General features: G+C 28.3%; 2 protein-coding genes across 3 annotated transcripts; one reads left to right on the top strand and one right to left on the bottom strand.

The window, feature by feature from the left end:
• Positions 1 to 2,751: 2,751 nt before the first annotated feature.
• LOC123271750 (zinc finger BED domain-containing protein 4-like) lies at positions 2,752 to 5,775 on the bottom strand. 2 transcript variants are annotated; one of them, XM_044738147.1, is made up of 7 exons: positions 5,601 to 5,775; positions 5,400 to 5,510; positions 5,221 to 5,303; positions 4,888 to 5,148; positions 4,597 to 4,801; positions 4,404 to 4,515; positions 2,752 to 4,262 (listed from the first exon to the last, which is right to left on the bottom strand). In XM_044738147.1, exon 7 carries the CDS (start codon positions 3,981 to 3,983, stop codon positions 2,775 to 2,777), a length of 1,209 nt encoding a protein of 402 aa, XP_044594082.1. In that variant the 5' UTR covers positions 3,984 to 4,262; positions 4,404 to 4,515; positions 4,597 to 4,801; positions 4,888 to 5,148; positions 5,221 to 5,303; positions 5,400 to 5,510; positions 5,601 to 5,775; the 3' UTR covers positions 2,752 to 2,774. The 2 variants fall into 2 exon arrangements, with proteins under 2 accessions (XP_044594082.1, XP_044594081.1); XM_044738146.1 differs by having other exon boundaries at positions 2,752 to 4,319; positions 5,601 to 5,772.
• Positions 5,776 to 7,270: 1,495 nt separating this feature from the next.
• On the top strand, positions 7,271 to 12,701 carry LOC123271702. Its single transcript, XM_044738092.1, has 5 exons — positions 7,271 to 8,071; positions 9,377 to 9,741; positions 11,061 to 11,280; positions 11,347 to 11,632; positions 11,710 to 12,701. The coding sequence occupies exons 1-4, from the start codon at positions 8,002 to 8,004 to the stop codon at positions 11,547 to 11,549; spliced, it is 858 nt and encodes a 285-aa protein (XP_044594027.1). The 5' UTR covers positions 7,271 to 8,001; the 3' UTR covers positions 11,550 to 11,632; positions 11,710 to 12,701.
• The last annotated feature ends 291 nt before the right edge of the window (positions 12,702 to 12,992 follow it).

Genomic DNA, 12,992 nt, shown 5'->3' with positions numbered 1-12,992 from the left:
TACATACAGACACCATCGCGGGAATAGTCAGGGAAGCTTCCTAGGACCTCAAAACGTCGAGATCTGATGAAAACTCGATTTTCGAAAAACGGGGTAAAAACAGTAACTTCCCGATTTTTGAAAATTTTCAATTTTCTTAGCGGGAAGTTAAAAATTTTTTTTTGTATACGCCCTTTTGGCTCTAAGACAAAAAAATTTTAAAACCAAAAGGGCGTATCATTATTTTTTTAATCATAATTAATTATTAGCCTTAAAGAAAAAAAAATTATAACACTGGTAAAAATAATGACTCTTCTACTCATTTTATTTGAAAATAATATGTATTTGATTATAGAAAAAATTAAAATATCAATTTAGCTAAACACTACTCCAATGCCGTCTCCATTATCGTTATCATTATCATCATTAAAAATTTTGACGAAACGTTGGCAAGAATAATAAAAAAATTTTCCACATATGGTGGTCCTTATTTCCCAATATTCATCTTTAATTTAAATCTACAAGGACATTATTAACATCATGGATTATCATTATCTTTTGCTTCTGAAAGTAAAAAATCATAAATATATATTGCTTGTAAATCTAAACTTTGAAAAAATACTTTAATTTTAAAACAAATTCATCAGTTGTTACCATCATCAAAGCACAGATTTTTGTAATATCGATGGTATTTTGTAATTTGTAAAATAAGACATAATTCATTACACTTCATCAGTAGGGACATGATTATTGGGCCAATAGAAATGAAAATTTTGTAATTGAGTCAAATACATTTTTCTTCAAATAGAATATTACTATTGTTTTTTTTTTTTTTTTTTTTTTTTTATGTAAATCCATATTTTTTTTAAATAAAATGAGTTGAAATGTCATTATTGTGATAACTATAATGAGTTCTTCACACTTCATAGGTGTTATAACTTTTCTTTTTTTTTTTTAAGGCTCTACTCTCGACATTGTGCTCTACTCTCGACATTTCAAAAAAAGCAGTTTTCTCGAAACTGAAATTGATTTTTTGTTATTTATATCGCACTTACAGATTAATATGAGTACACTTATATCAAGTCAAATAATTTGTCAGGCACATAAAATTTATTTCAATAACAATTTTTTTGTTTAACATAGTAAATAATAACATTAAACATAATCTTTTCTGGACGTCCGTGTATGGATGGGTGTATGTGGCAGGGAAATTTGTCGAAAAAATGATCATACCGGAATAATTTTTTTTTATAAATAAATAAATAAATAAATGAATAAATTTGTAAATTATCAATAAACGGAATATTTTACTATTCAATAAATAAACGTATTTTGATTATCATTAAAAACCTACCGTAGGGTAAATTTAATTAAATTTTCTAGGCATGGACAGGCATGAAAATACATGGACAGGCATGAAAAGGCCTGAGCATATTTAATGCTTCAGACATGAACAGGCATGGACAGGCCTGATCAGACATGAATAGGCATGGACAGGCCTGATCAGACATAAACAGGCATGAGCGTATAACCCTTCAGACATGGACAGGCATGAACAGGCCTGATCAGACATGAACAGACCTGAGTGTATTAAACCCTTCAGACATGGACAGGCCTGATCAGACATGAGCGTATTTGACGCTTCAAGCATGAGTAGGCATGAACAGGCATGGACAGGCATGATCATGTCTAATTTCAGGCCTGATCATACATAAACAGGCCTGATCATACATGAATAGGTATGATCAGATCTAATTTCAGGCCTGATCATACATGAACAGTAAGGTGAGCCAAAAAAACTAACCTATCGAATTTATGGGTTAAAATGAACCTATATAAGGTAAAAGCCCCAATATATGATCATGTACCAGTATATGATCACTCCATGTATTTGTATACCTATATTTGTGAATACAGATATACAAATACATGGAGTGATCATATACTGGTACGTGATCATCTATTGGGGCTTTTACCTTATCGAAAAAAAAATTCCCCTGCAAGGAAAGATTTTTAGCTTAATTTTGAAAGGTGTCGGTGAGCATTCAAAGTTTCCCATTTAAATAACACGTAAAAAAATCTTTTTTCATTCAAAATAATGTAACTTTTGAACCACTTGAGATAAAAATTTTTTGATGACAGATTCTTGAAGGGCATTAAATTTTCTACAAAATCATGCCTAGTTCCATTTTTTAAAGTCAAAAATTCATATATTTACTGGCCATGAAAATTAAACAAAAAATTAAAATAAGCAATTTTAGGCATTTATTGTCAGAAATCTTTATATTTAAGGAAATAAATTACTTTGAAATGAGATAAGTACGGGGGTGGAGACGGGGCGCTCAGTCCTTATTGTTCATCATGGACAGCTTCTCAGGGAATTCGATAGTGGTTCCCTCTTAAGTATTGGTATAGTTTTATAATACTTCCAACAAACATTGTCATTAGGGATGTACGATATCGCAAAAAAGATCGATTTTCAAAAATCGAATTGAAGTTTTAATAAAGAATCAATTCTAGATATAATCGATAGTAAAGAAATCGATTCTTAAAAAATTGAATTGTAAAATTAACGAGGGTATATATTATTAAATTCAGATATAAATTTTTATTTTTAAATTAAAACCATTATTTAATTTAATTAATTAAATAATTACAAGTTAAACAGTAAAATAATGACAAGTTAAACAGTAAAATAATGAAAAGTTAAACAGTAAAATGATTATGTTAATTACTTATTAAATAATTATAATTTAAACAGTTAAATAATTAAATAATTATAGTTTAAATATTTTTTAATCAAGCTTCCATTCTTCAATGTTAATTGATTTCAAAAACAGTAATTGTTGTAAATGAGCAGCACTAATCCGATTTCGAATAGCGGAAGCTATTTGACCAGCAGAAGAAAACAGTCTTTCCGATGGAACAGAAGTAGCTGGTATAGATAAATATTTTATTGATAGTTTTGATAACCGAGGAGCTTCATTTTTTTTTTTGGAACCAATAGTCAATTGGATCATTTTCAATTTCAATGATACTTGATCCAAAAATTTTTTTAGATCAATGTCCCCTTTTTCAACAGTTGAGTGTTCATGTAACTCTTGGTCTTGTTTCACTAATTGACGATGATAGTTGAAAAGGTCATTATCAATACTGTTTTTATTAATTGGAGTTTTAAGTTGGTTAGTAGGTTTCGATTTTTCAGTTCCGGACAAGAGGTCATTTATTTTTTTTCGCATGGCAGAGTACGATGTTCCGGGTAGAAAAAATTTTTTTTTCATTCTTAGATCGAGGATTGCAGCAGGACCAACCAACGGGTGACTTTTAATAGATTTGAAGCGGCTACTTATAGACTGCACCAATTTTTGTTTCACTTTTTGGGTAATTTCAGTGGTTACAGGTAACTTTGATAATGTTGTGAACAAATAATGTAAATGGTATAACATTTCACTACTAGTCACATAATTTTGGCCACTTATTCTTTTTGTAACATTTTCTGCCGGTCGAAGTAGCTCTACTACTTCACGGAGTATTGTTACATCAGACGCTGATAATAAGAGATTAGCTTTATCACATTTCACAAGCGCAGTCACTATTGAATCCAACATTCTTAAAAATCTTTCAAGCATGTAAAATTTAGAATTCCACCGAGTTGGAACGTTTTGAATGAGTCTTAAAACTTCATCACTGTTTTGTACCTTTTTCAATTCAGCAGCTGCTATTGGACTTTTGAAAAAAATAACTACATTGTGAACTTTGTCAATGATTTCTTTTAGTTCTTGACATTTATCAAAGGTATCAGTCATAGCCAAATTTAGAGAATGTGCAAAACATCTTAAGCCTTTGTAAACTCCAAAAGTATCATTTACAGCTTTTACCATGTTTGCACCATTGTCAGTTACAACTGCAGTGATTTTATGTTTTGGAATATTCCACTTTACTAGTATATTTTCAAATTGTTTTGAAATATTTTTAGCTGTATGCCGATCAGTCAATTCAACCATATCTAAAGTTAAATAAAGTTTTTAACGAGTTTTCTTCTACGTAATGGACTGTACAGCCTAGGAAACTTCGCGAGGTCTTTGTCTCTGTGCAAACGTCAGCAGTCATCGAAAAAGAATCGATAGCTTCTAATTTTTTTTTTAATAGCATGGTCAGAACTTTAGCTTTTTCTTCTATCAACTCAGTTATTTTCTGTCGACTAGAAATCTGATAGTGAGGACAAATTGTCGTTAATAACATTCTTAAGCCCTGTTTCTCAGTAGCCATGTACGGTAAATCATCTTTAACAATCATAAATACTAATGTATTTGTGATTTTTTCATGTTGACTGCCGCCATCTACGTAAGGACATTACTAATTTCATTTAAAACTTGTAAATAAAATTAACATCTTATAATTAAATAAAAATTCCCATTACTCACTTTTAAATGACTACATTCGATTAAAACTCACATCAATTCTTTGCTGCTCTGAATTAAATGTTTTCGATTGAGTATTTAAATCTTTTCTATTGCTGTTGATTTCAACTGCATCCTGAAAAGTTTTTTTGTCTCAATTTCAATTTCGATATAAGTAAAACAATAATATTGGAATTAAAATAATAAAAAAAATGACCTCAGAACGATCGTTTACGCTAATATCAACAACGACACTAGCGTAGCTTCCATAATGTGACCTTTTTAAATGATTTTTTAAATTAGTCGTGTTACCAGGAGCTGCAACATTTTTTGTGCATAATTTACATTCTCCTCCTTTTAGAGTTTTAATAAAAAAGCTCCAAACAGTAGATTTTTTCTTCCTCGTATTTTTAACTATTTTTCTAAAAAATTTTATAGTCATTAAGCTATTGAAAAAATTAACAAGTAATCGCTAAAAGATTTTTAAAATAATAAATATAATGAATACCCAAGATTTAAATTTTTTGACCTAGGTTTGGTAGATTCCATCCCTGTTGAAAATCTCCAATAAGATCCCATCAAAAGCGACAAAAGCCACTTAGAAATCAATAAAATTTATGGGTTTCTAAGTGGCTTTTGTCGCTTTTGATAGGATCCTATTGGAAATTTTAAACAGGGATTTCAGGTCGATTTTGAGAACTTGACTTAATAACTTCTTGTACCTGAATATCATTGTTTAATAAAACGTCGTCGTTACTGCTTAACTTTTCTATAAAAATTAATTATTATTGTTAAATTATTGTTTATGTTATTGTTATTTCAGTTACTAATTACTAATTACCTTTGTCCGTTTCATTTTCTGAAGAATTATCTTTATCTTTATTTGAGTCATCTTCGGTGTCTGTAAGTCTGTCAATTGACTTACTAAAATCAAAAATAGTTATAATTAAATAATTTAGATTTTTATTAGTTATTAATGTATCTCATATCTATTTAATGAAATATAAAGAAAATACTTACAAATCCAGACCATTTTCACTCATGTCTATACGATGAACTCCATTATCAGGAGTCTCGATTCCTCCTTCCATAACCCGGTCCCACATAAAGCGACGAGCATGGTCATTATTACTAAATAATTAAGAATGTGTTAATTAAGTTATGGAATATATTAATAAAATATGTTTCTGTGACGGGTGAGTAATAAGTAACAAAACAAACCTTGTTATTGCTATATAATTTTGGAAATTAATCCCTTCTACACACCAAACCATATCTTGGTTAAATGAAAAAAAAATTTTAAATGTTCGTTCAGAAGACGGCACTGAAAGTAAGAATTAAATTAATTTAATAAAAAATAAATGTAAAATGTTTTTCCTATATTTCATAATACTGAAGTTAGCTATCAGCTGTCAATTTAAAAAATTTTTTTAACAAATTAATAACAATAAAAAATGCTTCTAAAAATTTTCACTTATAATTTTTATTAAATTTCACATGTAGAATTTTTAATTAAATTTTTTTATAACAATTTAATTGCTATAAAATTCTAAAAAAATTTTTAATATCTTTCAACTTCAGTGTCATTATATTTCAAGTATTAATTAATTTATTTTTTTGCATGCACTTTTTAATTATTTAATTTATTATTTTATTATATTATTCTGTAAATTAAATATCAATTGAATTTAAATAAAATTATTTTTTTGCTCAACGGGCAGAAAGCTACAACTCGGCTTCGCCTCGGCCGACAATTACATGTGATCTGAGACATTTCTTACTTTACTTCCCTAGGTGTGTAATATACTATAATACTTACAAGCTTTAAAATACCTCATTATTAGTGAATTTATAAACAACGTTGAATCGTACAGTAACAGAACTTCTGATATTATACTTATTATTAAAAACAAAAGACAATTTCAAACTCAACGATCGCAGCGCCGTAACTACTCCCCAATGCTAATGCTATACCTATATTATCTTATTTATTTGTCGCGAGCTTACTGAGTTATTGTTCTAAAACTAAGTCTCCCAAGTCTCCCCAGAGAAAGACATTTTTTAGAATTCTGGAACAACTGTATACAATATTTCATAACCAGATTTCATTCAACGTATCCCGATTGTTAAATTTGACATTTCATTTTCTGTGGTAAAACATGGCACAGCCAGGTGAAATAAAAGTTTCTGCAGTTCCGCGTAAGTACTTCACTTTATTTAAAATAATTATTATTGTAAATCAATAAAATCTATTTGATAATTTTTCTAAAGTATAAGTTACAATTTAACAACTGTATATTGTGCAGATCAATCTGGTGAAAGAAAATATATTTTTTACTTTCAAATCGATGAAGAAGCTGCTCACAAAGTGGAAAATTTGGATTTTATAACTTACTTAAACATTGAACGTAAGTAAATATGAATTCATGTTCAGCTATTTTATTGTTATAATTCTAATTAAATTTATTATATAGATGACAATAATTACGCTTTATTGTTTATTCTCTATCTCATCGAGAGGGGGTACTATCCAGTGACATCAAAGGAGTACTCTTCAATCTACAAAAGTATAGATTGCATCGATTTTGAAATTATAAATTAATATCGCTTATCATTATAAAAATAACTAATAAAAACTAAACATTGTAATCAAAAGATTTTTATTTGAACGTGAAAAAATTTTATTCCTTAAATTATACACTAGAATAAAGTTTACATCTTAAAATCCCCGGTCACTTCGCCATTTTGTTTTCAGTCAATCAATCTTCAACTAAAAGAATCGATCTCTCGAATCGTTTTTATGAAACGAATCGATTAAAATAATCGAATTGTCTACATAAATAAATCGATTCTAGTGAAGATCGATCTTGAATCGTACATCCCTAATTGTCATAGAGAAATTTTTTCTTCAAGTGTTTTGATTGTTCAGTTGTAATATATAATTCAACTTTGACATTAATTTACGTGAATCAGTTTTATTCGAGTAGTTATTATTACGATAATTTTCTAGTATATCTATCGAATATTTACAATTACACAATACAATTTCTTTATAACCTATTTGTTTTAAAAATAAATTTTCGTTACTTATTTTTCAATAATTGAAGCACAGACAATTTCTTCATAACCTGTTTGTTTTAAAAAAAAATTCTCGCTACTTATTTTTCAATTATTGAAGCAGACACATCACAGAACAAGTATAATTACGTTAATAAAAATTATGATGGCAAAAAATTTAATATTTTTAGTTGGTTTTGAAACTAGCCAAATCAGTAGTCGTAAACTTCCAACAAATCGACAAATTTTGAGTATTTTCTTTTATAAACACAAGTCTCTTAAACTAACTATTGATAACAGTGCTGCAGAAGTTGCAAAGGAAGTATTAAAAATATGGAGTGAATTCAATCTTCCTACAATTAAACTGGTTTCCGTTGTGTGTAATATTAAACGTTTGTTTCGTGAGTGGAAAAATTTTTTGAAATCTCGAAAAAATAAAAAAACTATTTAAAAAAAAACTAAAGAAAATGACTTTAATAAAAAATTAGATAAATTACTTAATATTTCTAAAAAAACATCGGAACAGTTTCTAACTGATAACCAAAAAACTTTGTTGAACGAAGATATGCAATTCAGACATTCAACTGTAAATTCTGTATTAAGTAATATACAAACTCCAGAGCTAGATAAACCAAGTAAGTCACTTACGAAGATTAATAGGGGAACCTGGGGCACGAAGGCCCCCTGGGGCACGACGGCCCCCCTCAAAAATGAGGTGAAAATTTTTTTTTCAACTCGTCAAGTTATGACCTCTATGATGTTTTTATGATATTTCGGGCCAATATGTGATATGTGGGGCATAATGGACCACTCGAAAAAAAAAAAATTGTAACGAAAAAATTATTTTTTTTTTTGAATTGTGATAAATTTAGAGAATTTATTTTAGGCCTTTTCAGGTCAATTATATTTATCTTGGGTAAAAAAAATCGAAAAGTATTTAATAGAACTAAAAAGTTTAACAAAAATTTGAATTATATAGCTTATAAAAAATTGAGAACACAGTCTTTGAAATTAAAACGGTAATAATTATATTATTAATTATTGATTATAGTATCTTCTGCACCAGGCAGAAACCCAATCTCAAAGTTTTATTTGAATTCCTCCAAGGTCTTATCCTACGCAATTCATATTTCTAATTTTGACGATAAAAATAAAGAAAAAAAAGGTCTGGTTCAAGATATGACGTATTTCAAAAGCTCAATCTGAAAATTCAATATGTGATTTCAATCAATGTAAACTAATGTACAACTCATTGCTAAATAACATCTCTGTATTTTTTCTTGTTTATTAGTTTAAAACCTCTAAGTGCAATAAGAGAAATTAATTATATTATTAATTATTATCTATTTAAAACTAATTAACAGCTTAACAATAAAATTTATAATTATTTTTTAAAACGTTAAAGAAAATTATATATTGAATAAAACATGAAATATGTGTTCGATAATTAGGAAACCACATCGAGATAATTTAATGAATATACGATTATTCGCAATGATCACAGACAAAATTCATCAGAATAATCTTCGCCAATACCTGCGCAAGAATCATGAGACCATTTATTACAATTTACATTTATTACAAAGACAATTGCAATCATCATTTTTATATTTTAAGCATTTTTTTTTTCAAATTTTTTGGTTTTGATTTTATTTATTTTTTTTTTTTTATTTTGTTTAACTGAGGTCTTTTTTTTTTCTTCATTTTGATTTTTTTTTCTTTGAGTTCTCAGCGATAACCAAGACTTGTAAGAATCATGGTTTTCCCTCGACGAGGTTTTTTGAGCGGAGAATCTCTAGATTTTGATGGTAATGGCTTCAGTGGAAAAAAAAAATTTTTTTATATGATTTTTTGGGGAGGGGGCCATCGTGCCCCAGGCTCCCCTATATCTCTTTTGTATTAATAATAATGATTTTTTTTTAATTAATTCTAATTTTTAGGTACAAGTCAAAGTACATCTTTTCATTCATCATCTGAACACGAGCTTGAAAAATCGATTTCATCATTTTCCGATGATTTAAAACGACACACTTCAGATTTAGAAGATCCTTATTCAGAAAATATTAAAAAACAAAGAAAAATCGACGTCGTAAGCCCTGCAGTAGTTAGCGCTCTTGATCGAACGAATACCGGTAACAGATACGTAGTATATATTCTTGGTGCAGTCTCTGAGTCTTTAGGGATGCCTACAGAAGATACTAATTTGAGCTACAACACTGTTCGAAGACGTCGACTCGAAGCTAGGCAAGATATTGTAGATGATTTAAGGAATAACATTCAATTTCCTGGAAGTCTTATCCTTCACTGCACAGTAAAAAATATTGTGTAAAATCAACACAGTTTGTGTGTTAAAAACGGTTGACACGAAATTTGTGTTGAAATTTTGACACAAACTTTGTGTAACCCCTTTTTTAACACAAAGATTATGTTAAAATATCGCCACAAGAGGGCGCAAAGAATCTTACACTTTTAGAATGTCAATCTTAACACAAAATAAATGTTAAATAATTTTATTTATTCTAATCAACTGTTTTATACCTATAAAATAAATTTTTTTTATTTCCTCAACTGTAGTCAATAATATTTATTAAAAAAAAAATTTTTTTTTTATTTACATTTTATTAAATCAACAGTTATTGAATGTAAATAATTGTAGGTAAAATTTTAAATAATTAAATCGAAAAACAATTTATAGATTTTAGAAATAAAGCAGCAAATTAAAAAATATAATTGTCTTTATTATTTAATAATATTTATTATATTTTCATATTAGATTATAAGAATATTAGATTATAAGAAATAATTAGTTATAATGAAGATTAATCTTTTAAAACAAGGTTGTTAAACGTAGCAGGCAAATTTAGTTTGGCTCAAACTTTAGTATTTTTCCACTCCAGAATAAACATGACAGTCACTTTTTGACTTTGATTTACATCAAATTTTTGAATGTTAGATGAATTCCCACTTACCTAAAAAAAAATAAAACTTACATCAAAATAAATTTTAGTATTGCATACTTGGTATAAAAAAAAAAAAAAAAAAAATTAATAAAAACAAAAATCAGTAACTGGCAGTTAAAAAATTCAGAAATTTTAATTTATAATAATCATTAATTTTACAGAGAATATTTTTTCAATATCTACTATTAAGAGTACTTAATTTTATAAAAACAAATTTTAAGGTTATCTTTGAAGAAAAAGGTTATCTACAGTATTCAGAAATTTCAATAATAAATAAATAATCACTCACCGTTGATTACATCAATTTTTTTGTTCGTATTATAAACTCACTTTATCTTTAATTTTTAGAATAAATAACTTTATTATTAACACTCAAAACACGAACAAAATAGATGCCATTGATGACGCTCACTTTGTGAAAACGGTTGCTGCGTAAAGTAAAGAACCGACGCGCTATTAACACAAAGTTAATGTTATATTGATGGAGATTTTGACACAAACTTTGCGTTAATTCCACAGTAACATACAAAATGTGTTAATAAAGAGTGTATAACACATTTTTTATGTTACAAAATAAAGTAACACAAACTTTGTGTTATTTTAACACACTACAATTTTTAACACAAACCGTTTTCGACACAAATACACAATATTTTTTACTGTGTGGGATACAAAATTTCTTCAGGATATTTGTATCTATGATAAAGTAGATAGGCTTGCAGTTCTTGTATCTGGCTTGAATTTTGAACAATTACTTGGCATACCGAAAACTGAAAGCGGGGCAGGAGAGCATCAAGCTATGTCGATAATTGACCTATTGGACAGATGGGGAATTACAAACTGCATCAAAGGCTTATGTTTCGATACCACGGCTTCCAATTCAGGTAAACTAAATTTCAGTCAACGTTTGACAAATCTTCTCTTTTAATTCATTATGTTTACTATTGTAGGGCCATACAGTGGTGCATGTGTATTGTTAGAACGTATTTTAGAAAAAAAATTTCTTTATTTCGCTTGCCGAAATCATATGTATGAGTTAGTTCTTCAAAAGAAGCATGCCAAACTTGTTTACCGGCAATGTCAGGTCCAAATGTATCGACATTTGAAAGATTCCGGCGATCTTGGAAGAATATTGATACTAATGATTATATAACGGGGTTAGATAATGCAATAATTCGTAATAAAGTAATGAATGACTGATACAGTGTATTAGAATTCATTTCCAAACAACTTGATGTAAGTATTTTTTTTATTTTTTTATTTAATTTTAGTTAATTCAAGTTTCTATTAATTTAAAAATATCATCATTTTAGGAGCATCATCCACGAGATGATTACAAAGAATTTCTAGAATTGATATACATTTTCTTAGACGGCACTCAAACTAATCTTATCACGATCAAAGCTCCTGGAGCAACTCATCATGCGAGATGGATGTCCAAGGCCATCTATTGCCTCAAAATATATATTTTCCAAAAACAATTCAATGTTGGTAGCAAAAAAGAATAACTTGGCTTAGGTGATGTTTGTGTTTTCATAAGTATCATTTATATAAAAGCGTGGTTTAAAGCTCCTTGTCCGATAAGCGCTCCAGCTCAAGACTTAGAATTTTTGAAAAAGTTAATTAATCATAAAAATATTAATACAAAGATTTCAGATGCTACTGTTTCAACATTTTCGCGACATTTATGGTATCTGACAGAAATACTTGCTGCTATGTCATTTTTCGATTCTAGTATTAGTTTAGAAGTTAAAAAGAAAATGGTAAACGCGATAAAAAAAAAAGAGAACAAAATTGATGAAAAAAGAATAATATTATCTAAAAATCAACTTAACGCGATTTGTTCCAGACATCAGTGATTTTATCACAAAAAGAACCTTAGAATTTTTCAACCAACTTCAGTTATCGCCAGACTTTTTAGATATTGAGCCCGAGCACTGGATAGAAAATGATTCTTACAAAATGTGCTTCAATACTATTAAGAGCATCAAGTGTGTTAATGATATTGCTGAACGAGGTATCGCATTAATACAAAAATATAATCGAACTCTGACGAAAAACGAAGAGCAAAAACAATTTATTCTGCAAATAGTATAATTACATCGTCAGCAATATCCTAATTGTAATAAGTTAAATTTTATTAATAAATAAATAAATGTTTTTAACATGCCTTATCTCATTTCAAAGTAATTTATTTCCTTAAATATAAAGATTTCTGACAATAAATGCCTAAAATTGCTTATTTTGATTTTTTGTTTAATTTTCATGGCCAGTAAATATATGAATTTTTGACTTTAAAAAATGGAACTAGGCATGATTTTGTAGAAAATTTAATGCCCTTCAAGAATCTGCCATCAAAAAATTTTTATCTCAAGTGGTTCAAAAGTTACATTATTTTGAATGAAAAAAGATTTTTTTACGTGTTATTTAAATGGGAAACTTTGAATGCTCACCGACACCTTTCAAAATTAAGCTAAAAATCTTTCCTTGCAGGGGAATTTTTTTTTTCGATATATAGGTTCATTTTAACCCATAAATTCGATAGGTTAGTTTTTTTGGCTCACCCTAATGAACAGGCATGGTCAGGTCTGATCAT

This window comes from Cotesia glomerata, linkage group LG9 (assembly GCF_020080835.1).
Source record: "Cotesia glomerata isolate CgM1 linkage group LG9, MPM_Cglom_v2.3, whole genome shotgun sequence".
Lineage (NCBI taxonomy): Eukaryota > Metazoa > Arthropoda > Insecta > Hymenoptera > Braconidae > Cotesia > Cotesia glomerata.
The sequence above is the reverse complement of the archived record's forward strand: the minus strand, read 5'-3'. Positions and strand labels throughout refer to the sequence as shown.